Source organism: Polypterus senegalus, chromosome 11 (genome assembly GCF_016835505.1).
Source record: "Polypterus senegalus isolate Bchr_013 chromosome 11, ASM1683550v1, whole genome shotgun sequence".
NCBI classification, from domain to species: Eukaryota; Metazoa; Chordata; class Cladistia; order Polypteriformes; family Polypteridae; genus Polypterus; species Polypterus senegalus.
In genome coordinates this window covers 57923088-57947526 of record NC_053164.1, presented here as the reverse complement: position 1 = coordinate 57947526, position 24439 = coordinate 57923088, and the positions used below count along the sequence as shown (strand labels likewise).

General features: G+C 37.4%; 1 protein-coding gene across 1 annotated transcript in view; it reads left to right on the top strand.

Annotated features, from left to right (window-relative positions):
• LOC120539023 (major histocompatibility complex class I-related gene protein-like) overlaps positions 1–24439 on the top strand; it is a 52875-nt gene that overhangs the window by 2699 nt on the left and 25737 nt on the right. Inside the window, exons 2-3 of the mRNA XM_039768712.1 lie at positions 7548–7808; positions 14866–15141. Of these exons, the coding sequence (XP_039624646.1) occupies positions 7548–7808; positions 14866–15141 (537 nt within the window). The remainder of the gene's footprint in view (positions 1–7547; positions 7809–14865; positions 15142–24439) is intronic.

Here is a 24439-nt window from a genome sequence, read left to right as displayed (position 1 = left end):
GGGGGCTTGTTTTGCTTTGGACGCGCTCTGTCTCTGGGTATGTCAGAGGACCGGGACTGCGTGAAGTGGGGTCCACCCTCACGTGGGGAGGCAAAATTGTAAGGGGGGAAAGAAAGAGAGCAGGCTATATCTATATCTAATCTATTTAATCTATCCTTTTAATCTTTATATTTATAACTACCAACGTAACAATAAGCTGCATGGCAATAATTCTTGGGGAAATAGGAAATTAAGGTTAAAGCTGTCTCACTTCCAGTTAAGAATAGATAGATAGATAGATAGATAGATAGATAGATAGATAGATAGATAGATAGATAGATAGATAGATAGATAGATAGATAGATAGATAGATAGATAGATACTTTATTAATCCCAAGGGGAAATTCACATAATCCAGCAGCAGTATACTGATACAAAAAATAATATTAAATTAAATAGTAATAAAAATGCATGTAAAAGCAGACAATAACTTTGAGTAATGTTAGCATTTACTCCCCCGGGTGTAATTGAAGAGTCGCATTGTGTGGGGGAGGAACGATCTCCTCAGTCTGTCAGTGGAGCAGGACAGTGACAAAAGTCTTTCACTGAAGCTACTCCTCTGCCTGGAAATGACACTGTTCAGTGGATGCAGTGGATTCTTCATGATTGACAGGAGTTTGCTTAATGCCCGTTGCTCTACTACAGATGTTAAACAGTCCAACTTTACTCCTACAATACAGCCTGCATTCTTAACAAGTTTGTCCAGGCGTGAGGCGTCCTTCATCTTTATGCTGCCTCCCCAGCACACCACCGCATAGAAGAGGGCACCCGCCACAATGGTCTGGTAGAACATCTGCAGCATCTTATTGCAGATGTTGAAGGACACCAACCTTCTAAGAAAGTATAGTCGGCTCTGACCTTTCTTACACAGAGCATCAGTATTTGCAGTCCAGCCCAATTTGTCATCCAACTGCACTCCCAGGTATTTATAGGTCTGTACCCTCTGCACACAGTCTCCTCTGATGATCACGGGGTCCATGAGGGGCCTGGGCCTCCTAAAATCCACCACCAGTTCCTTGGTCTTACTGGTGTTCAGGTGTAAGTGGTTTGAGTCACACCATTTAACAAAGTCCTTGATTAGCCTCCTGTACTCCTCCTCCTGCCCACTCCTGATGCAGCCCACAATAGCAGTGTCATCAGCGAGCTTTTGCACGTGGCAGGACTCCAAGCCGTATTGGAAGTCTAATGTATATAGGCTGAAGAGGACCAGAGAAAGTACAGTCCCCTGCGGCGCTCCTGTGTTGCTGACCACAATGTCAGACCTGCAGTTCCCAAGATGCGCATATTGAGGTTTGTCTGTAAGATAGTCCAAGATCCATGCCATCAGGTTTGAGTCTACTCCCATCTCAGTCAGCTTGTCCTTAAGGAGCAGAGGTTAGATGGTGTTGAAGGCGCTAGAGAAGTCCAAAAACATAATTCTTACAGCACCACTGCCTCTGTCCAAGTGGGAGAGGGATCGGTGTAGCATATAGATGATGGCATCCTCCGCTCCCACCTTCTCCTGGTATGCGACCTGCAGAGGGTCGAGGGCATGGCGGACCGGTGGCCTCAGGTGGTGAAGCAGCAGCCGCTCCATGGTCTTCATCACATGTGACGTCAAAGCTATACCTTTGGGACTGGGGTGATGCAAGATGTTTTCCAAAGCCTCGGGACTCTCCCCTGTTCCAGGCTTAGGTTGAAGATGCGCCGTAGAGGACTCCCCAGTTCTAACGCACAGGCCTTCAGCAGTCGTGGTGATACACCATCTGGAACTGCTGCATTGCTGGCACAAAGTCTCCTCAGCTCTCTGCTCACCTGTGCTGCTGTAATTGTGGATGGGGATGTCTCACCTAGGCTGGTATCAGCAGAAGGATGGTTGGAGGATGCAGTACTCCGAGGTGAGAGTGGGTTAGGGTGGTCAAACCTATTAAAGAAGTTGTTCATTTGGTTTGCTCTCTCCACGTCTCTCTCGATGGTGGCACCCCGCTTCGAGCTGCAGCCAATGATAATCTTTATCCCATCCCACACTTCCTTTATGCTGTTATTCTGCAACTTCTGCTTCAGCTTTCTCCTGTACTGCTCTTTTGCCGCCCTGAGCTGGACTCGGAGTTCCTTCTGCACGTGCTTAAGCTCATGCTGATCACCGTCTTTAAAAGCCCTTTTCTTCTGGTTCAAAAGGCCCTTGATGTCACTTGTAATCCATGGCTTGTTGTTAGCATAGCAGCGTACTGTTCTTACTGGAACTACAATGTCCATACAGAAGTTGATGTAATCAGTTGTGCAGTCAACAGCCTCTTCGATGTTCTCACTATGTGACCCCAGCAGTATATCCCAGTCTGTAGTTCCAAAGCAGTCTCTGAAAGCTGTCAGACTATAAAATGACATCAAAAATTCAGAATCAATGACTCCATTATGGCACAGTTCACTTTGTGAGCTGGAATGTTAAAGGCCTGAATCACGAAGTAAAAAGAAAGAAACTCTCTCACCTAATAGGTTTAAATTCTAAAATAGTATTTTTACAATGAGACCCACTTACTAAGCAAGGATCAGTTCCGGCTGCAAAAGGACTGGACTGGCCAAATGTTCCATTCTAGCTTTACAAAGAAAACTAGAGGTGTGGGAATTCTTATACATAGAACAGTCTCATTTGTAGCATCAGATGTAGTATCGGATCCTGAAGGGAGATATGTGATGGTCACGGGCAACTTATCTAACTGTACAATGATTTTGATAAATGCTTATGCACCTAATGCTGATGATAATGAATTTATACAAATTTTATTTGCATCCATTCCCAATGTGAACACTCATAAAATTATACTGGCTGGGGACTTTAATTGTGTTTTAAATCCTCTCTTAGATAAGACTTCTATCACAGGGGGGACGACATCTAACACTGCAAAGATAATTACAAAGTTTATAACTGATCACAACCTATCAGACCCCTGGAGGTTTTTAAACCCAAACTCAAGAACATATTCTTTCTACTCACCAGTACATCATTGCTACTCAAGAATTGATTATTTCTTTATAGATAATAATTTCTTGCCTATGATTAACCCATTAATGCCTCGTGTTCCATTATTGGAAAGACAGTCAGGTAATTTTATACATTGTGTATAATGTAAGATGTGGATTTGCCTAGTGTTCCAACTTTGGAATGCCACATAACTCAACAATGGAATGTAATATTTTTTTTTTTCTCTTCAAATTCTTGTTCCTTATATTTTTCTATGCAACATATGTGAATTTCATGCACAAGCTCAAAAATTTCAACCTTAGGCATAAATGGGTTAAACTTTGCAAATATGATGCTATTGTTATTTCTGACCATGCACCTCTGATCTTGGAACTAAAGTCACTATGGCCCACACACTCATCTCGCAGATGGCGTCTCAACCTGCTTCTATTAACAGACAAGAATTTTACAGAATTTATATCCAAACAAATCAGTTTCTTCCTAGAGACAAATACATCCTCAGAGATTTCTGCAGGAATAATCTGGGAAACTCTTAAGGCCTTCTTAAGAGGACAGCTAATTTTGTATCTTTCCCACAAAAATAAATTAGAAGCCAAGAAAGTAGCACAGCTAAACAGCGAAATAGAATAGATGAAGAATATGCCAGGCTTTCAAGCGAGGCTCCACATAGGAAAAGGCAGGCTCTGCATCAGAACTAAACCTCTTGACAACTAAAGAGACTGAACAACTAATTTATAAATCCAGACATTATTACTATTAACACGGAGAGAAAGTTAATAAGCTTTTAGCTCAAAAAATTCACAAGCAAGAAGTCTGCAACGCAATCCCAGTAATCACCAACACGAATGGGGACAAAATCATTGACCACAAAAATATAATGCACACATTTAGAGACTACTATACATCTTTATATTATACTGAGTTTAAAGAATACGACATACAATCTAATGCATTCTGGATACATTACATATACCACAAATAGATACTCCTAGTGCAGAGGACCTGGATAAACCTCTGGGCGTTATCAGAATTACTAGATGCTATAAAGTCACTTCAAGGCGGGAAAGCAGCAGGCCCTGATGGCTACCCTGTAGAATTTTATAAGAAATTCTCCACTCAGCTAGCTCCAGAGACAATCAAACTCTTCCTCAAACTTTTCGCCAAGCATTAATCACCGTTTTTCCTAAACAAAATAAGGACTTATTACAATGTGCATCATACAGACCAATTTCACTTTTGAATAATGATGTTAAGATACTCTCAAAAATCATAGCTAGAAGGATGGAGAAAGTGCTCCCCTTGGTAATATCACAAGATCAAACTGGATTTATCAAGGGTCGACACTTATCTTCAAATCTTCGACGCCTGTTTAATGTAATATACTCACCAACTAAATCAAACACCCCAGAAATATTATTATCATTGGATGCAGAAAAAGCATTTGACATGATTGAATGGAAATACCTTTTTACTACATTGGAGAAATTTGGGTTTGGCCCGAACATTTGTGCATGGATCAAACTACTGTATACCAATCCAGAAGCTTCAATTTGTATCAACAACATCTGTTCAGACTACTTTAAACTAGAACGAGGTACTAGACAAGGTCTTGTCACCGCTGCTGTTTGCAATCGCCATTGAACCACTGCCAATACATTGTTGAAATGCTGATCAGATAAAGGGGATTATCAGAGAAGGACCTGGAACAGAAAATTTCTCTATATGCAGATGATATGGTACTGTATATATCAGACACAAAATTCTGTGCCTGCAGTCTTAACAGCACTCACAGAATTTCAAAAGATCTCTGGTCTCAGAATTAATCTGAATAAAAGTGTACTCTTTCCAGTGAATTCTCAAGCATATAATATTAGATTAGACACCCTACCTTTTATCATTGCAGAACAGTTTAAATACCTAGGGGTAAACATCACAAGTAAACATAAAGCTCTTTATCAACAAAATTTTGCCATCTGCATGGAAAAAATTAAGCAAGACTTGCATAGATGGTCAACCCTTCATCTCACTCTAGCTGGAAGAATTAACACTGTTAAGATGAATATTCTTCCTAAGCTCCTTTTTTATTTCAAAACATTCCAATATACAGTACATCAATAAATCATTTTTTAAGCAATTAGATTCAACAATAACCTCATTTATTTGGAACTCAAAACATCCATGTATCCAAAGAGCGACCCTACAAAGACAAAAGGCAGAAGGTGGCATGGCTCTACCTAACTTCCAGTTTTATTACTGGGCAGCAAACATACAAGCTATAAAACCTGGCACAAATAGATGAACATACACAGGCCTGGTCCGCAATAGAACTAAAATCCTGCAGTACTTCTTTATATTCCCTGCTTTGTGCCCCAATAAATGCAAGTTATCGGCAATATACTAATAACCCAATTGTGCTTCACTCATTCAGAATATGGAACCAATGTAGAAAGCATTTTAAGATGGAGAAGCTTTTATCTGTGGCACCTCTGCAAGAGAACTACCTCTTTCAGCCTTCAAACATATGCAGTTTTAATATCTGGAAAAAATTTGGGATTAACTTGCTTAGAGATCTTTATATAGACAACGTCTTTGCATCCTATGAACAATTACATTCCAAATTTAACATTCCAGCTACACATTTCTTTCATTAACTTCAAATTAGGAACTTTGTTAAACAGAACCTGCTTTATTTTCCTAATCTTGCATCCTCATCAATGCTGAAAAAAATATTGGTCATTCTCAAGGACTCAGACACCATCTCTCCAATATATAAAATTATTTTGCAGTCCCTCCCTTTCAAAGATCCTAGAGGACACTAGGAGAAAGATCTATTAATCAATATATCAGAAAAGGAGTGGAAAATAGCAATGCAGTGAATTCACTCTCGCTCCATATGCGCAAAGCATACAATTATTCAACTCAAAATTATATATCGAGCACACCTGTCTCATCTAAAACTCTCCAAAATGTTTCCAGGGCACGATCCAACCTGCGAACGCTGCAACCAAATCCCAGCCTCACTGGTCACATGTTCTGGGCCTGCACCAAATTAACATCATTCTGGACCAAAATTTTTAATTACCTTTCAGACAGCCTTGGTGTCACAATCCCTCCTAACCCATTAACAGCTGTGTTTGGGGTTCTTCCAGATGGGTTTAAAGTGGAGAAGGACAAACAAACTGTGATTGCATTCACTACACTTTTTGCACGCAGACTGATTTTGCTAAACTGGAAGAATCCTAACTCTCCTCTTTTAATTCAGTTGTAAACCGATGTTTTATACTATTTGAAATTGGAAAAAAATCAAATAATCAGTTAGAGGATCTGTTTAGTGTTTTTTCAAAACATGGCAGGATCTAATCAGTAATATTTTAGAATAAGTTCTTAAAGCACAGAGGAAGCAATTATTTCTGCATTACTTTCTCCATCCATCTCTATTGGCTTATCAAACTCATCAATTTAGGTATGTTTACATGCCTTAAGTTTTACTCCATTGGCCTTGCTCTCACTCTCAGGGGTGGGGTCGACTTGTTCTTAATCCTACTTTTTGTAAAAATTGATTGATTTGTATGGAATGATTGCAATAAAATTAATACAATTAAAAAAATAAATGTTTAAACATTGCAACAATACTTGTATCTTGTATGTAATGGTGTCAGAATCAACTCTGACTCTGGTTATACTCTAATGCAAAAAAGTAAACAAAATGGATTTACAAATTTATTAAAATGATGACAATGATCCAAAGAAATCACTAGCACTGTGCAAAAAGGAGTCTGAATTGGTCATTTTTTTACCTGTGCCATGATTCACTTGGAATTCAAATGACAAAACTGGTCAGTCAAGTTATCTCAATAGTAATTTGTGTTGACATATCCAGTCAGACAAGTAATAATTTCTCGGTAACAAAATATACTTTATCAGTTTCACTCAGTCCCCTGTGAATTGACATGTAAGTTACAGTTAGAGCTGGAAGAATGTGAATTGTCAGCAATTTAATGTGCAATAATAATATTCTTAACAAGAGGAGTTTTGAGTCAAACAGTTTTGATTTTGCAAAATAAAACATTCATTTAAACCTCAAACAACACGATGCAGCTTTAAATTTCACTGCTGGCAAAACAGCAGATTAAAGTGACAAAGTAATAAACTTTATTTTTGGAATAGTGTGCCAGTGAGTGAAAGAGATTGGAATCTTTGAATATTTTTTAAATTACTAGCAGGGAATGGAAAGCGTCTATTGGGTAAAAAGTAAGATATGGTCAGAGGACAATCTAGAGGTTTGAAAGTCAGAGAAGGTTAAAGAAAACTAAGAAAACATAAACATGAAGGTCTTAGACTAGGATAAAGCTTTATTTTTGTCTCTCATTTGTCAAATTTTGAGAAGCATATACTTTAAATCAGACAAAATACACTTTAAGCCTAAATGTTAACTGACTTATTTCCAATTTTTTTTAACAATGTATATAACGTGAGAAACAAACTTTCTGTGAGACCATGGAAAAGTGAATGGCACCGATTATTTTCTTATTTTTTCCTTCTTTTTCAGAGACAAAATCATTGCAATACTGCATCACTGTATCCACAAAAGGGTCTGGCGTACCGGAATTCATTCTTGTAGGCATGGTGAATGATAATGTTTTTGAGTATTTTGACAGCAGTATGGATACTGGAGTTTTCCGGATTAAGTCACTGGATGAGTCATTTGACCTCAAATTCAGGCAGACACGTTCTTTACTGGCAATCTCGAAGCAAAAGAGAATGAAATGGAAGCTAGATGCCGCAATGCAGAAATTCAACCACACTGGAGGTGAGTAAAGAAACTAATATTGTGAGATTGTTACTGTATCCCGGTTATGAATGCTGATACATGACATTAGGATTAAATGCATATTTGTATTTTTATATAAAGAAGTCCCATCTAAATTTAGCATAAACTGTTACAATTAAATTTTTGACATTGTATTGATCCAAATTACAAAATACGGTTTTCATTAAAGCTGAAACTGAGATTTAAGTTTAATATCTAATTTACTAAACTGGCATCAACCATATCATTTGAATTAGTGTCCAGTTGTGAGATAAAAAAATGTAATTGATTGTAGGTATGTCCTTTTTGTTAGTAAGTATAGGCACAGTTATTGTACAGTATGTCATATACAGTAAATAAGCCTACAATTGGGTAAATTGTTTAAGAGTCTCTACTGTTTCTAACAACTCCAGTGCCAAGATTGCTGAACCAAGCAATAATTTTTCCTACATAACTCTTAGTTTATCTATTGTTCTACAGAATGTCCACATCCTCATCCATAGTCATGAATTAAAGACAAATGCTAAAAGAATAAGATCATAAGTACAAATGACGGAAATTGATTTTCTCTACAGAATTTCTGGGCTTTCTGTCCTTCGCAGGGTGAGGAGCTCCTAAGTGCAGAGGAGGATTCTGGTGTGATAAGTGATCTGGGTGTTTCTGGGCCATTCCTATGCATGGTGTACTGTATTGTCATTTTCCAAAACTGTTGCAGGGTTTCTGGAGCCTACAGTATACCAGTTAGCATAGGGCATAAGGCAGGAATAGACACTAGATAAGGGTGCCAGTCCATCACATGGTGAATACACACACACACATCGCAGTCACACACAAGGGCCAATTTAGTATCGACAAACCACCTAACCTGTGTGTCTGTGAACTGTGGAAGGAAACAGGATACCCAAACAGACATGTGGAGAACATGCAAACTCTATGCAAGGAGGATGCAGGACGTGAACCCTGATCTCCTTACTGCAAGGCAGCAGTATTACTACTGCACTACCATGCTGCTCCATGGAGTATTGGGCACACTGAGTCAATGGACTTCAAATTCAGGCAAACACATTCTTTACTGGCAGTCTCATAGCAAAAAAGAATGAAATGGAAGCTAGATGCTGCAAAGCAGAAATTCACCACACTGGAGATGAGTGAAGAAACTAATATTGTGAGAATGTTACTGTACCCTGATTATGAATGCAGACACATGACATTTTAGGATTAAATACTTACAAGGTTAGGTCCTTTGGTGATCCTGAAATTGTCCCTAGTGTGTGTGCTTGGTGTGTGTTTGTGTGTGCCTTGTGGTGGGCTGGCGCCCTGCCCTGGGTTTGTTTCCAGCTTTGCGCCCTATGCTGGCTGGAATTGGCTCCAGCAGACCCCCGTGACCCTGTGTTAGGATATAGCAAGTTGGATAATGACTGACTGACTGAACTAAGAAAATTACTTCTGGAAGTCTTACAACATACTAGAGGAACTACATTTTATCCTGCCTAAGAATGCTTGGCAGTCTTCCAAAATTAGCAGTCTGGTGTTGGAACAAGGGAAATCAGAACTACCAAACTCAGCTTCTTCATCAGGACAGAGAGAGAGAGAGAGTTAGGGGCACGTGCTGATACAGCACATTGCTGCACCCACCATATGACAAACCAACTCAGGATCCCAGATTAGGACCCGAGTGCAGCCATGCAACAACAACAACAACATTTATTTATATAGCACATTTTCATACAAACAGTAGCTCAAAGTGCTTTACATAATAAAGAATAGAAAAATAAAAGACACAATAAGAAAACAAAATAAATCAACATTAATTAACATCGAATAAGAGTAAGGTCCAATGGCCAGGGGGGACAGAAAAAACGAAAAAAAACTCCAGACGGCTGGAGAAAAAATAAAATCTGTAGGGATTCCAGACCATGAGACCGCCCAGTCCCCTCTGGGCATTCTACCAAACATAAAAGAAACAGTCCTCTTTGGATTTAGTGTTCTCACGGAAGGACTTGATGATGATGGTCACGTAGAGTTCTGCCTTTTGATCTATCCATCATTGTTGGAGCATCATGACGCTTTGAGTAGGTGGAGGTGGCGCAGGCCACCACCACAAAGAAACCGGAAAAAGAAACAGAAAAGAGAGTAGGGGTCAGTACGGATTTTAGAGCCACCATGAGTAGTTATTATAAGGAAATTGAACATATAGAGTATCAGGATTAAGTTAAAGTGAAGTTATAAAAGGCCATGTTAAAGTAATGTGTTTTCAGCAGTGTTTTAAACTGCTCTACTGTATTAGCCTGGCGAATTCCTATTGGCAGGCTATTCCAGATTTTAGGTGCATAGCAGCAGAAGGCCGCCTCACCACTTCTTTTAAGTTTTGTTCTTGGAATTCTAAGGAGACACTCATTTGAGGATCTAAGGTTACGATTTGGAATATAAGGTGTCAGGCATTCTGATATATAAGATGGGGTGAGATTATTTAAGGCTTTATAAACCATAAGCAGAATTTTAAAGTCAATCCTGAATGACACAGGTAACCAGTGTAGTGACATCAAAACTGGAGAAATGTGTTCAGATTTTCTTTTCCTAGTTAGGATTCTAGCAGCTGCATTCTGCACTAGTTGCAAACGATTTATGTATTTTTTGGGTAGTCCTGAGAGGAGTGTGTTACAGTAATCTAGTCGACTGAAAACAAATGCATGAACTAATTTCTCAGCATCTTTCAGTGATATAAGAGGTCTAACTTTACTTATGTTTCTTAAGTGAAAAAATGCTGTCCTAGTGATCTGATTAATATGCGATTTAAAATTCAAATTACAGTCAACAATTACCCCTAAGCTTTTTACCTTCGTCTTGACTTTTAATCCTAATGTATCCAGTTTATTTCTAATAGCCTCATTGTATCCATTATTGCTAATCACTAAGATTTCAGTTTCTCTTTATTTAACTTGAGAAAGTTACTATTCATCCATTCTGAGATACAAGTCAGACATTCTGTTAGTGAATCAATAGAATCAGGGTCATCAGGAGCTATTGATAAGTACAGCTGTGTGTCATCAGCATAGCTGTGGTAGCTCACGTTGTGCCCTGAGATAATCTGACCTAACGGAAGCATGTAGATTGAGAATAACAGCGGACCCAGGATAGAGCCTTGTGGAACACCATATCGGATATCATGTGTCTTCGAGTTGTAATTACCACAACTAACAAAATATTTTCTCCCTGTCAGGTAGGATTCAAACCAATTTAAGACACTGCCAGAGAGGCCCACCCATTGACTAAGGCGATTTCTAAGAATATTATGATCAATGGTGTTAAATGCAGCACTCAGATCTAAGAGGATGAGAACAGATAAATGGCCTCTGTCTGCATTCACTCGCAAATCATTTACTACTTTAACGAGTGCAGTTTCTGTGCTGTGATTTGTTCTAAAACCCGACTGTAATTTATCAAGAATAGCAGGTTAATTTTGGTGGTCATTTAACTGCATAATGACTGCCTTCTCCAGAACTTTACTTAAGAAAGGCGGTTAGAGATGGGTCTAAAATTTTCAAGAGCCGAGGGGTCAAGATTATGTTTCTTAAGAAGGGGTTTAACTACAGCAGTCTTAAAACAGTCTGGGAAGACCCCCGTATCTAATGACGAACTATACTATATCCAGAACATTATCAATTAGCACGCCTGATACTTCTTTGAAAAACCTTGTTGGTATTGGGTCAAGGACGCAGGTGGAGGATTTTAATTGAGATATTATTTTTTGTAAATCAGGTAAATCTATCCTAGTGAAAGAGTTTAATTTGTTTATAATAGGATGCTGGGGTTTAGGAGGATCCTTAGTGTTGGAGGTATATATTATGTTATTTCTAATATCATTAATTTTTTGATTGAAAAATACAGCAATAGCCTCACAGGTTTTGCTGGAAGTACTTAGGAGGCATTCCTTTGAGTTACCTGGGTTTAGTAGGCGATCAATTGTAAAAAATAAGACTCTGGGATTACTATCATTGCATGCAACAGGTGACACCGGAGCACCACACTAGTTCAGATGGAGTGGAACCAGTGTGAGGTTTTTTTATGGTGGCTGGAGTGCCAATTCAATTCACCAACCCCCAAGTTTTTCCCTGCAGGATGGAGGGCCTATATATATGAGTGGTCCTTCTGAGTGACTGTTTCAGATCTGCCACCTGTGCTGCTGAATATTCCAGTAAGCACAATGCCCACATCAGTGAAAGGACAATAAGAGGTAAGCTCCATGTTTTTGGCCTTAGAACATTTCAGTCTTTTAGACATCCTCCACATATACAGTATCTCCTACAGTGCATCTGAGCGCTCAGTGAGCAAAGGCTGTGAATGCTTATGTATATGTGCTTTCTCAATTTTTTTATTTTTAATAAATTTGCAAAAATCTCAACTAAACTTTTTTCACATTGTCATTATGGGTTGTTGTGTGTAGAATTCTGAGGAAAAAAATTAATTTAATCTATTTTGGAATAAGGCTGTAAAATAACAAAATGTGGAAAAAGTGATGCGCTGTGAATACTTTGCACTGTAGATGTGTGACTTCTCAGCAGAACAATACTAGGCAAATATAATTAGAATTAAAAAGAATAAGAAACTCAAAAAAAAATGTATGCATCTGAATTGTTTCTGAATTCAAGAAAAAAAAAACAATCAAACATGGAAGTACCAACTTGATCAATTAACAAAATACAGGTCTCCAAATGTCCAGATACCAAGCAACTTCTGTAAATTAAACACAGTGTAGGTTAAGGACAGCTGGAATGTATTATTAATGTGTATGGGAACAAATGAAAGTGGTAAGTTGGCCTTAATGTGTCTCCTACATTGGTAAATTAGATAGATAGATAGATAGATAGATAGATAGATAGATAGATAGATAGATAGATAGATAGATAGATAGATAGATAGATAGATAGATAGATAGATAGATAGATAACACTTTTCTGTCTCAAAAGAAAGTTTGCTTTTTTACTGAAACTCAAGAAATACAACAAACAAACAACAACAACCCCATTTAAATAAACACAAAAAAGAAACAAACTTAAGACTTGCCTAAAAATAAAAGAGCTGTTGCAGTAAAGCATTACAAAGACATATTTCCATAGATATGAGGGAGTCCCAGTCTCATTTCTTTACATACTTCTGTTGAATAATTAATTGGCTGAAAGTCCTCACTGTTGGTGTGTCAGATAGAGGATGTGCAACATTGTTCATAATGGCACTTTGTTTTGTTTTCATTTTCTTCTTGTCTGCTAATTCCACTGAGTCCAGTGAGAGTCACATAGCTGAGCCTGTCTTTCAATTAGCTTGTTGATTCAGTGGGCTTTACTTGAAGTCATGTTACCAGACCAACACACCACAACATAGAACATCACACTGGCCATCCCAGAGTTATAGAAGATGTGAAAGATGGGACTTACCCACATTAAAGGAACACAGATTCCTACAAAAATGAGTCTGCTGTTCCCTTTTCTTATTTAGTTCCTCTGTGTTACTAGACCAGTCCATCTTGCCATTGATGTGGGCTCCCAAGTACTCGTAGCAATGCACCACCACCACCACACCCACTCCTGGGTGACCTGTGATTTTCACAGACAGCCCTATTAGAGAAAAATTGGAAAACAAATTTGAATCAATATTACTACCAGGTTTATTTTATATTTCTGAAAGGTAGGCATGGTAACATTGTGGTAAGCACATCTACCACACAGCATCATGATACTAGCTACTAATTTCGGGCCCATTATTGTTCATGTGGAGTTTACAAATTCTCCAAATATATTTATTACTTTTTTGAGTTTAGAGGACTCTAAATTGTCACACTATGTGAATGAATGGACTGGTGCCTTGACCGATGCTTGTTAATTTCCACTTTGTGTTGGTAATACTGGAATAAGTTACCCCTCCCCCCCCATTACCCTAAAATGGTTCAAACAGGTATGAAAACTAATTTATCAAAGGTTCTTATTGATCAATACAAACATGTGGTGTAAAGAAATTAATCATTGTTTTATTTACCACCTCTTGTAATATTCATTTGAACAAAATACCGTAAGCACAATCACAGGAAACTAGAGCCTCTCACAAAAAGCATCAAATGCAAAGCAAGAAATCAACTAAGCCACATAGGACGGAGAACACATCCCTCACAGGGAATCACCACATATTCACATTGAGTTATGGAATAAATGGAATAATAGGCATGAATAATTAGAGAAAATGGACATGGACACAGTATGAATGTGTAAACTCCACTTAGACAATAAGCAAATCTGGAAATTGAACCTAGGTCTACAGAACTGTAAGACAGTAGCATTAATGGCTGCACCAATGTGCTCTCCATAATTTTATCTTATTGCTCATTATTACACATATTTTGAAGAGACAATCAAGAGAAATATCATTATGTTTGTAGAAAACATTTTACAGGAAACTCATACTTTGATTATTGTGCAAAAACATACTGAAGAAATCTGAGTGGATTATATAGGTTCAGTAACTGCTTTTCAACAGGCCAATTGTAAAGCACTTATTTTAAATCGCTTTCAATTTCAAATGTCAATTTTAATTTTTATTAACCTGTCACTGGATTTATCTCTAAACATTTATGGTCAGGAAGACAAAGAACAGTTAACATTTTTCCACAGAACAAGATTTTTTTGCAAGTGATGCCAGCTGCACATACAGTTTAAATGAAAAATTCTTCTGATTGAACCAAAGTGTATAAAATATACTAGAGAAAGAATTTGTACTACATCATCTACTGGTATAAACACAGAATATAGAGACCTTGTCTGTGGCCTAGACATGCTTGATGCTGTATGATAAAAAGGGAATTTCCCAGGTAATCAGAAGTGCAGCGTAAAACTAGACGTATGTTTCTTTTGTGTAATTTTAATGACCTATGGCCAAATTTAGTTAATGTTTCAATGATAAAGAGTTCTTTTATTATGTTACCTATAAGGTTATTCTTTTATTCGCTGTATAACCAAAACATTTACTATGCACTCATTTATTGATTTTTTTCTTCATGATTCTCTTCCAGGAACTCACACTTACCTCAGAATTGCTAGGTGTGAAATGGATCATGATGGAACAAGAAGAGGCTATATGTTTGATGCATATGATGGGAATGATTTTATCAGTTTTGATTTTGAAACAAATAGCTGGATTGCTGCTGTTCCACAGGCAGTGTCCGATAAACAAAGGAGAGAAGCTGATACAAGTTATATGCCAAATATGATAAACTTTTATCATTATGAGTGCATTGAATGGCTGAAGATGTTCATTGCCAATGGAAAAATGTATTTAGAGAAAAAAGGTAAGATCCATCTCTTAGGCTGTCTGAAAAATACTGGAGTGTATTGACAATTATATAATGTTACACTAAGGCAGTGTTTCTCAAACTCGGTCCAGGGGACCGCCTGTGGCTGCAGGTTTTTGTTCCAACCAGATTCCTAATCAGTGATAACACCTGATAACACTGAGCTCATTTAATTAGCTGGTATTATTTTTTTCTTTTATTCGACATTCAGAAAAGCATAGCAGCATGATTTTTACGTTTATAAGACATTTATAAATATTTCTGCTTTTGCTATAGATTTAAATGCTTAACTTTCTTAATGTTGATTTCATTATACTTTGCCCTTTCTCTGTGCAGTTTTTCCCCCTTCATTGTATCTTAATAATGACAACTTAAAACGAGCAGATCAGACACGCTGGCAAACAACACTGAATAATCAAAGGCTGCAACTACTTTAGCGTCAGACCCACCAATTAGTAAATAATGGATTAATTAAATAATTAGAGCACCTTGAAAAATATAATGAAAATCAAGATGAAAATACTATTAAAAAGAAAAAAAAATACATTATTCCTATATAACTGCTTGGTACATTTTAATATTTTTTTTTTAGCAAACTTAGTTTTCTAATTAATATATTGTTCCCTAAACACAGAACTTGGGAAATATTAGTTCACTTAATTAGCCCAGGAGTTCAATTAAAAACAGAAGCTGGTTGGAACAAAAACCTGCAGTGACAAGGGGTCCTCAGGACCAACGCTGAGAACCCCTGCACTAAGGCAATGTTAAATGTTTTCAGCATCTGTTGACATAACTTAGATTATATTGATTTGGGGATCTCCTTTTATGTGATATGGTATTTTATCCTGAGTATAGGAGGTAGTGAACCAGGGCATGAAGAAGAAATCAGATGTTTGTACTCATAGTGACTCACAAATCATAGTGGCACAGTGGTCTCTATTTTTACAATTTTGACAGTCTGGTAGGTCAAATAATGAGAAACATGATGGCACAGAGGTGAGTGCTGCATCTTCACTGCTTCAGAAGGTTGTGTCAAAGTACCAGCTTCACCATATATATGCAGGATTTTTTTTAGTCAAGACTTACATTAGATTGATGGCTTAATTGGCCCCATACAACTGAGTGTAAGTGTGTACAGTGATAGACTCAAACATTATCTAAGTTTGGTTCCTGCCTTGCATCTGCTGCTGCTTGAATATGCTCTGGAACCCAACAACGCTGAACTAGAATAAGCTGGTTTCAAGGTGGACGAATGGATGGACTAATACAAACTACCCCAGATTTAGAGCAAATCAGTTTCATTTGACTATAACAGGTAAAACTAAAAGGTGCCATATATGTTAGTTGAATTGGTCATCAAGAGCTAAGCACATTATGTTAAAAAAAGAAAAGACATTTCATGGGGTGTACTTACTTTTTCATGGGACTGTAGTTTAAAACTAACATCAGTATTTACACAACTAATCCTAAATTTAAGTCTTCCTCCTTGTTGCCTATATCTGTGTGTAAAATGCAGGAGGAGAATCAACATTTGCAGCAGACTGTGTTAGAAATGTGGCACAGGATGGAAGTGGTTGAACCAGTGTCATCTACACCACACCAAGATTTAGTTCCTTTTTCAAGGCCAAAGCTCACTTATCAAGCTTTCCAGGAGACTCAGAGTTGACCTTCTCCCATCCCCATTACAGACTAGCTCTGTATTATATCAAGATAACTTAAGCATACTTGTTTTAAGAAACAGAATAATACAATAATAATAATAAGAAGAATAATACTCTTAATCTTTGCAACATGGTCTTTCATCCACATTGAGATGCTGCCTTCTTCACCTCACTGTTAGGCTCTTTGCAATGCTTTTTGCAGATTCATGGGGAAATGCATTACTCTTTCTGGCACAAAAGTGCAGCTGCTAAAAATTCCCTTTTTGATATAATGCTGTATCTCAGTATTCTCAGACAGAGCACAGTCACTGGCACAGAGGTTAGCTTGGCAGTGTGAATCTTTAATGTGAGACTTTATTTCTGAACATAGCAGCCAATGGCTATAATTTCCTTCTTAAGGTACTTCTTAAGGTCAGTAATATTTTATTTAACTGTCAATTCATTGTCAATTTATGACATTTAAAATGATGGTTAAGAGTGTAACATTTGTCTTATTCAGCAGCAGCACAACAGCTCTAGCTCAAGGGTGAACTAGAGCATTGGTTTCCCAACCACTGGGGCACAGCCCAAAGTGGGTTTTGGATGGTTTACTGCTGGGTTATGAGGTTTTTCGTGTAACGAGTACATGCTGATCATTAAAAGTCATGTGCAGTATGGAGACCTCTACTGTCTGCTTTGTGCAGCAAAGGTCAGGTTTATAGGCTATTAACACTAAGGACATAACAGCTTTCAAACATTGTTATGAGAGTGGATTTTATTGGCCAGTCACTTTAAGTTAACCACTTGTTCTGGTTTAAATTTTTACTTTAGACTAAGTCAATTAAATTAGGAAAATGTACCCATTTTTTAAAAGGAAAAACCTTAATGATTCAGGAGAAATTCCCAACCATTTCAAAGGCAGTAAAGTGTTTTGTGCATAAATACAATCCTGACTGCATTAAATGTGGATTTGTCACATATCTATGTTTATGAAAAACCACCATGTGTGGAGTGTGGGAATTGAATGAATCCATGAAGCCCTTGAAATTTGAATAGCATCTACAGTATTTAGCAGTCAACAGTTGTTGAGAAATCCATAGATTATTTTATTCGAAAGCATGATCCGCTTCAAAAACAGCAGAGTACTGTATTAAGTACAGTATTAAGAGAAAGCGCTGCTAGTAAAACACAAGCCATTCCAATTTCTAATGATTATGTTAGATGATGAATTATTAATATGAGTAAAGATATTGAAGTGTAAATTGTAGATTGTGTAAGAGCAAATTCCATTTTAACATCCAAATTGATGAATTATCTGATGAAATGCATGAGGATTTACTGATGTGTAAAGAACTCCTAACTGTGATGACAGCAGACAAGGTTTTCCTTTCCTTTGACAGCTACTTCACAGAGAATAGATTGGACTGGAACTACTGTGTTGGTGTTCACCAGATGGTGTGACCAGTATGACAGGAAAATACAGTGGGATAATGCAAAATAGTTTGAACAGAGCACCTGTGGCAACATGGATTCACTGTTTTTTACACTGTAAAAGCTTGGCAGCCACTGAAGTGTTGGTGGCCTAAGCTGATTGATCATGGAATTTGCTGTTGAAATGATCAATTTAGTAAAGAATAATGCCCTTAAGATTTGCATGTTTTTGTTTTTGTGTGACCAGCTTCAATCAGAACATAATCAATTGTTGTTTCACAGTGAAAGTAGGTGTCTGTCATGAGAAAAATATTAATTGGGCTTTTTGAATTGTATAAAAAGATGGTTACTTTTCTGGAAGACAAATAGTCCCCACTTATACAGCACAATACCACAATAGAATTTCATGGTAAACTGGCATACATGTCAAACATCTTGGATTAGATAAATTTGTCTTTTCAGGGGAGAAGCAACTATGGGGTTGCTATCATTTTTTAAAATACCACCATCTCTTTTTGTACCCATCCCATGCCTGTGATTGTTTCATATTATTTACTGTAACTGCCTTGAATCATTATTTCATCTAACCTGATTTCTCTTAGACTTGATCTAAAGTTCTTTTGTTTCTGGTGGATTTTGGGACTGCAGCTCAACATATTTTCTTACTTCTTATGATCCTTATTTCTCTCTTGATTAGTTAGCTCTTACTAAAATTAAGAAAGTCTATTGTTCTGTAACAACCAAAGCAACTCCTCATATAGAATTTTCTTAAATCCCAATAGGCTCCTGATCATAGAGTAGGCTGGTCTCTTCTTTTCTGCAATTCCACACCCTCATGCGGCTATGTCTGTTTCCCACATTTGAATCATACATTGTTTGAATAACCACTACTTTCTGTGATCTGTAGTTCTTCTTGTTCAAATGAGAATGAGCTGAATGAAACAGATTTCTTATCAGATTTGTTGATCCAGGTATTTTTAGGTGTCTTCAGAATCCATCCTGATGGTGCTAGCACACCTGATTTCTTTCATTTTCTCTTCTTATTATCCTTTCATCTTTATACCTCTTCTACTACTCACCCAAAAAGCTGTTAACTCAGTCTTACTTCTTCATTTTCAATATACCTATGTATGAATACCCATGTCATATCTTTACAAAAATAACTTGCACCTCCATTCTTAGCTAAGACTGTTGTCTACCAACAGTAAGGCACAATTGTTACTTATATTGTGTCATTCACATTATGAGTGCAGACAAAATATTATTCAGCACAATGAATGAGATAGGCACAAATGATTATGACACATTATATTCATCACAATCTATAATTACTTGGGCACTAGTAAATGCCTTCCTTAACTGACCAGACTTAAACTGTAGTTCATGAAACTCAAAAAGACTTTAATATGAAACTAGGCTTCAAGGCTAAGTGTGACACCTATACTGTAAACGCTATCAGCCTGATCCCAAACCTAAAGTAAGCTTTATAGCCTGACCGAGCAAACATTATGACAAGGCTGAGAAAGGGAAAGGGAAATTGTAACCATATTAACCCACCAGAAAAAACAACATTCCTTGATATAAAGAGATCATTATTTTTAAAAAAAAAAATCCAAAAACAAGAATGAAAAGAGGAATCAAGATGGTTAACCCGAAGAGGTAAACAAGGAGGTAAACAAAACTAAGTCTGTAAACCCAAGACAGAACCAAAGTTGAAAACAGTGTTAAAAAAAATCACAAAAGTACTGGCAAAGACAATATATAGTAGAGTCCCAAACAACAAGTCAGAGGTGAACAAATATGAGCATATGCAAATGCCAGAATGTTAGCACTCAGGCTATACCAGGCCTGTATAGATCTGGGAGTGGTTCGATAGCTGCAACATCATAAAGAGGACAAGGAACATAAGAAAAAGAATTGATGAACATACAATCAATATAATGTAATAATACAAAGAGATAAAAAAAATCATTACTCACTATGGGATAATAAAATACCAATAGAAAACTAAAAATATATAATCAATGACATTTAATTACATTACAACAGAATACATCAAGGATGGTAAAATGAAATCATGAAAAAGAAACATGAACCAAAAAGGAATTCCTTGCTATTCCATTAAAGTCAGTAGCAATAATTGTTAAATTAAGTTACATTATAATAACTAGGGGATTTGCCTCCTGCTCACTTCGCTCGCCAACCCCTGGGCTGGTGCTATGTGCTAACCACTTTGCGGTTCAGCCACTCACATATGGGGATATAGATGTACAATTTTAACAGATTTTTATTTTCATGGGAATTGTTACATATGTATAATAGAACTAACTATATTACATTACAGTGAGTAATTAACCATATTAAAAAATAAAATGTAATAATTTGAAAGTAAATTATGTTTCATGTTGCGTTAGAGTTATTCGTTGTGTTATATGATTTTGTTCTATTTGAATTTCAAATTAACATGCAAATACTTTTTAAATTTACACTTTTACTGTAAAACATCAGTAAAAACAATTTTTTGAAATCAATTTTCATCAATATCGCATTGAATTTTGATTCTGTGTTTGGACATTCATCGTGACAACACAACGTATTACTGCCCATGATAAAATTTTGTTTCTTTCTCTCTATTAAATAAAACAACTTTTTCGAATGTTTGGCTATGAGATTTGTTAATTGTCTTTGCAAAAGCTATTCTAACCGGAAACTGTTAACTGTTTTAATACCAGAGCTGGCCCTAGACAATTTCGGGCCTGAAGCAAACTGATACTGAGGGCCCCATAAGGGGCCCGACCCCTGCAGCTAGGGGGTCCGGGGCAGAGCTCCGGCCGGCAAGTGATTTTCTGCATTCTGAGCTGCAGAAATGCGTTTTCCCGGCATCTACAACCATCACTTTTTGACGATTTTCGTTTGACACTGACAACCGTAACCGTAACACACTGACAGGAGCCAAATTTGCAGGCTGTCAGCGCAGACTGTCGTACAAGGCCCAGAGTAAAGGGTATGAGTGATGGAGGTTGGAATGGGCCCGCATCAATGTCTTTAGTGACGATAAATTAACAGATAAAGCTACATTTTAGCCAGCTTTTGCTGTTTCCACTAGGCAGCACATGGAGGTAAATACTGTAGCTAGGCCAAGCACTTTTTTTTTGCTTTTTATATTTTTATATATTTTTTTTTATTTTATGAAGATGAGATCCACATTATTTTGTTTTTACATTTTTATTTGGTTTTAAAGCTTGTTTTCATACTTTCGAGATATTCAGATTTCTGTATAAAATAACTTACCAGCAGATATTGAAATCTATTTCACACAAAAGACACTTTTCAAACCTTAGCACTGGCAAACTCATGAATAAGTTCAGAATAATCAAGAGATTCAACTATCTCTTGCTCAATTGAAATCAATGCCAGACTATTCAGACGTTCGTGGCTCATGGAGCTTCGTAAGTAATTTTTGATAAGCTTGAGTTTTGAAAAACTCCTCTCCGCCGAAGATACCGTTATAGGCACAGTGTAGTGGGCCCCCTCCAGCTGTGGGCCCGAAGCGGTCGCTTCGTTCGCTTCGCCCTAAGCCTGGCTCTGTTAATACGAATAGCATAGCAAGATCTCCTTTGTTGTCTGATGTTATCCGTGGAAGATTTAGTACATTACCTTTATTGGATACATCCTTCTTTCTATAGTAATTTATGCGGTGGAAGACAAGATGGTGTTAATGGTTGTAGATATTCTTCAGGATATTATAAGTTGATGTTTTCATGTTCCGCACAATCACCACTAAATGTTTCAGCATAGTCTATTGATACGCATTTAATCAATTTGCCATGTAACCAATCAAAATTTTTGGCATTAATTCATTTGACTTCATCGTTTCTCTGTGCTAGGATTGCCCGTGTACTCATTTTTTCTGTTGATAACCCTTTGTGATGAAATTCTTTAATAGGGAAGTTAAAGTGAGGAAAACGTTAACATTTATAAGAGCTGAGAGAGCAGGAACTGTGTCTGTAAAAAACATTCACACGAATGAGAGACGAGAGTACTGTGTGCGTGGTTGAATATGGTTGAGAGGAGGGCGTGGCTTGAAAAAATCTCATGGCCAAAGTCTCGTCTCATGGGACTTGAAATTATCTCTTCCAAAAAGTCTGATCTCATCGCAGGATTTTTTTTTATATAATATACAGATATATTGTTATCAGGGGCGGCACGGTGGCACAGTGGTAGCGCTGCTGCCTCGCAGTTAGGATACCCGGGTTTGCTTCCCGGGACCTCCCTGCGTGGAGTTTGCATGTTCTCCCCGTGTCTGCGTGGGTTTCCTCCAGGCGCTCCGGTTTCCTCCCACAGTCCAAAGACATGCAGGTTAGGTGGATTGGCGATTCTAAATTGGCCCTAGTGTGTGCTTGGTTTGTGTGTGTCCTGCAGTGGGTTGGCTTCCTGCCTTGTGCCCTGTGTTGGCTGGGATTGGCTCCAGCAGACCCCCGTAACCCTGTGTTCGGATTCAGCGGGTTAGAAAATGGATGGATGGATGGATATTGTTATCAGACACTAGCAGTTCTAGTGATAGCATTTAGGTAGACTTTATTATCACAGAGGGAAATTTGACACAGTTGACAACTACTGTTATCATAAGCATACACACTCAATATCAATACAAAGATTAATAATTACCTTTACAAGTACACAAAATAGTAACTCAGAATTTAGCTTTTAGCAGCATCTACACAAGTAACAGAATTCAAAATGTTTATAGCTCTGGGAATAAAAGAGTTCTTAAATCTGTTACTCTTTACCCTCCGCAATCTGAACCTATGGCCTGATAGAAAAAGCTTAAATTTAGAGAAAAGAGGATGGTATCTGTCTGACAGAACTGACTCAGCCTTCTTCCTAACTTCCTACAGCTCAGTAACAGAGGTCTGCTGCAAATCAGTAATTTTGCTGTTGGTTTTTACACTGTTGTTAAGGTGGTTTATATTCTTAATGCTGAGATTGCCAAACAAATAAATAAAAGCACATGTGACAACAGATTGAAAAAAGGATTTATAAAACAGTGTCATTATGGTTTTGTCAATTTTGAAATTATTTGAGTTTCCTGAGAATAATTTATGTATGCCCCTTCTTATAAATTTGTTCTGTGTTTAGTTTAGACTGTTATCAATGATTGATGCTGAATATCTGTACTGCTCTACCATCCCCACTGTCTCACCTTTAATTAAAGCTTAGACAGTGAAAGAAGGAGAGCCCCTGAGATCTACAACCATATCCTTTGTTTAGCTGTAAAAATGGACATTCACACAATTATTTTAACTGATGATGAAATGTCTGCTTTTGAAAGCAATTTTATTAGGGGCTATTCCATGCACATGCAATAACATTATATTAATCATGATAGGCTCACTCCCTGTGACCATGTATTGGATTTAGGGGGAGTTTAAAGGACACAAGATAATCAAAAGAAGAATTGGGGCAACAGGGAGATATCCTCAAATGTCCCAGGTTAGTTGTAAAACAAGGAAATGTTGACATTAGTTTTTAGCTCTCAGAGAGGTCCTGTCATCTTGAGTGCTTGGTCCAGTCTGATGATGATCTCCTGGGTCAGGTGACCTTAAATAGTGAGCTGAAGAAATGGAAGAGATTAAGCATTCATCATGCTGGGTAGCAGTGATATCACTATTCCGCCAGATTTTCCACCTCCATTCTAGGGCAAAGTAAAATTTGGTAATGGCAGTGTCAAATCCAGATCCTTCCCTGTAACATTATATGTCCCAAATATTGACTGACACACCCCAAGCTTATGTATGTAACAGGGGTTTGAGAATGTTATGCTCTGTCACATACAATACATAGCAGATGACTGTGATTGGATTCATTATCCTATTGTTTTCTTGAAGAACATGGGGCATTTGTTAAGAACAGATACATTCAAATTAAAGATATATAGTATTCATTTATTTTAATGCAAGCAGGACAGTCACCCATCTTACTCCATCATCCATCACCTACACAAAATTAATAGAAAACAAGATGAAAAGTGTATTAATTATACCAGCCTCTTGACTGATAATGGCATTTCTTTCTTTTTTATAGAGTTTTGTTTATTACTACCATATTGCTTTGTTTAACCTTTTAAATTTATCAGATAGTGCTGTGGATAGGCAGTTTCAGTTTTAATAAAATCTGCATGTTCAATGTGAATACTAGGTCTTATCGTTTTAGCTTATAGGTGA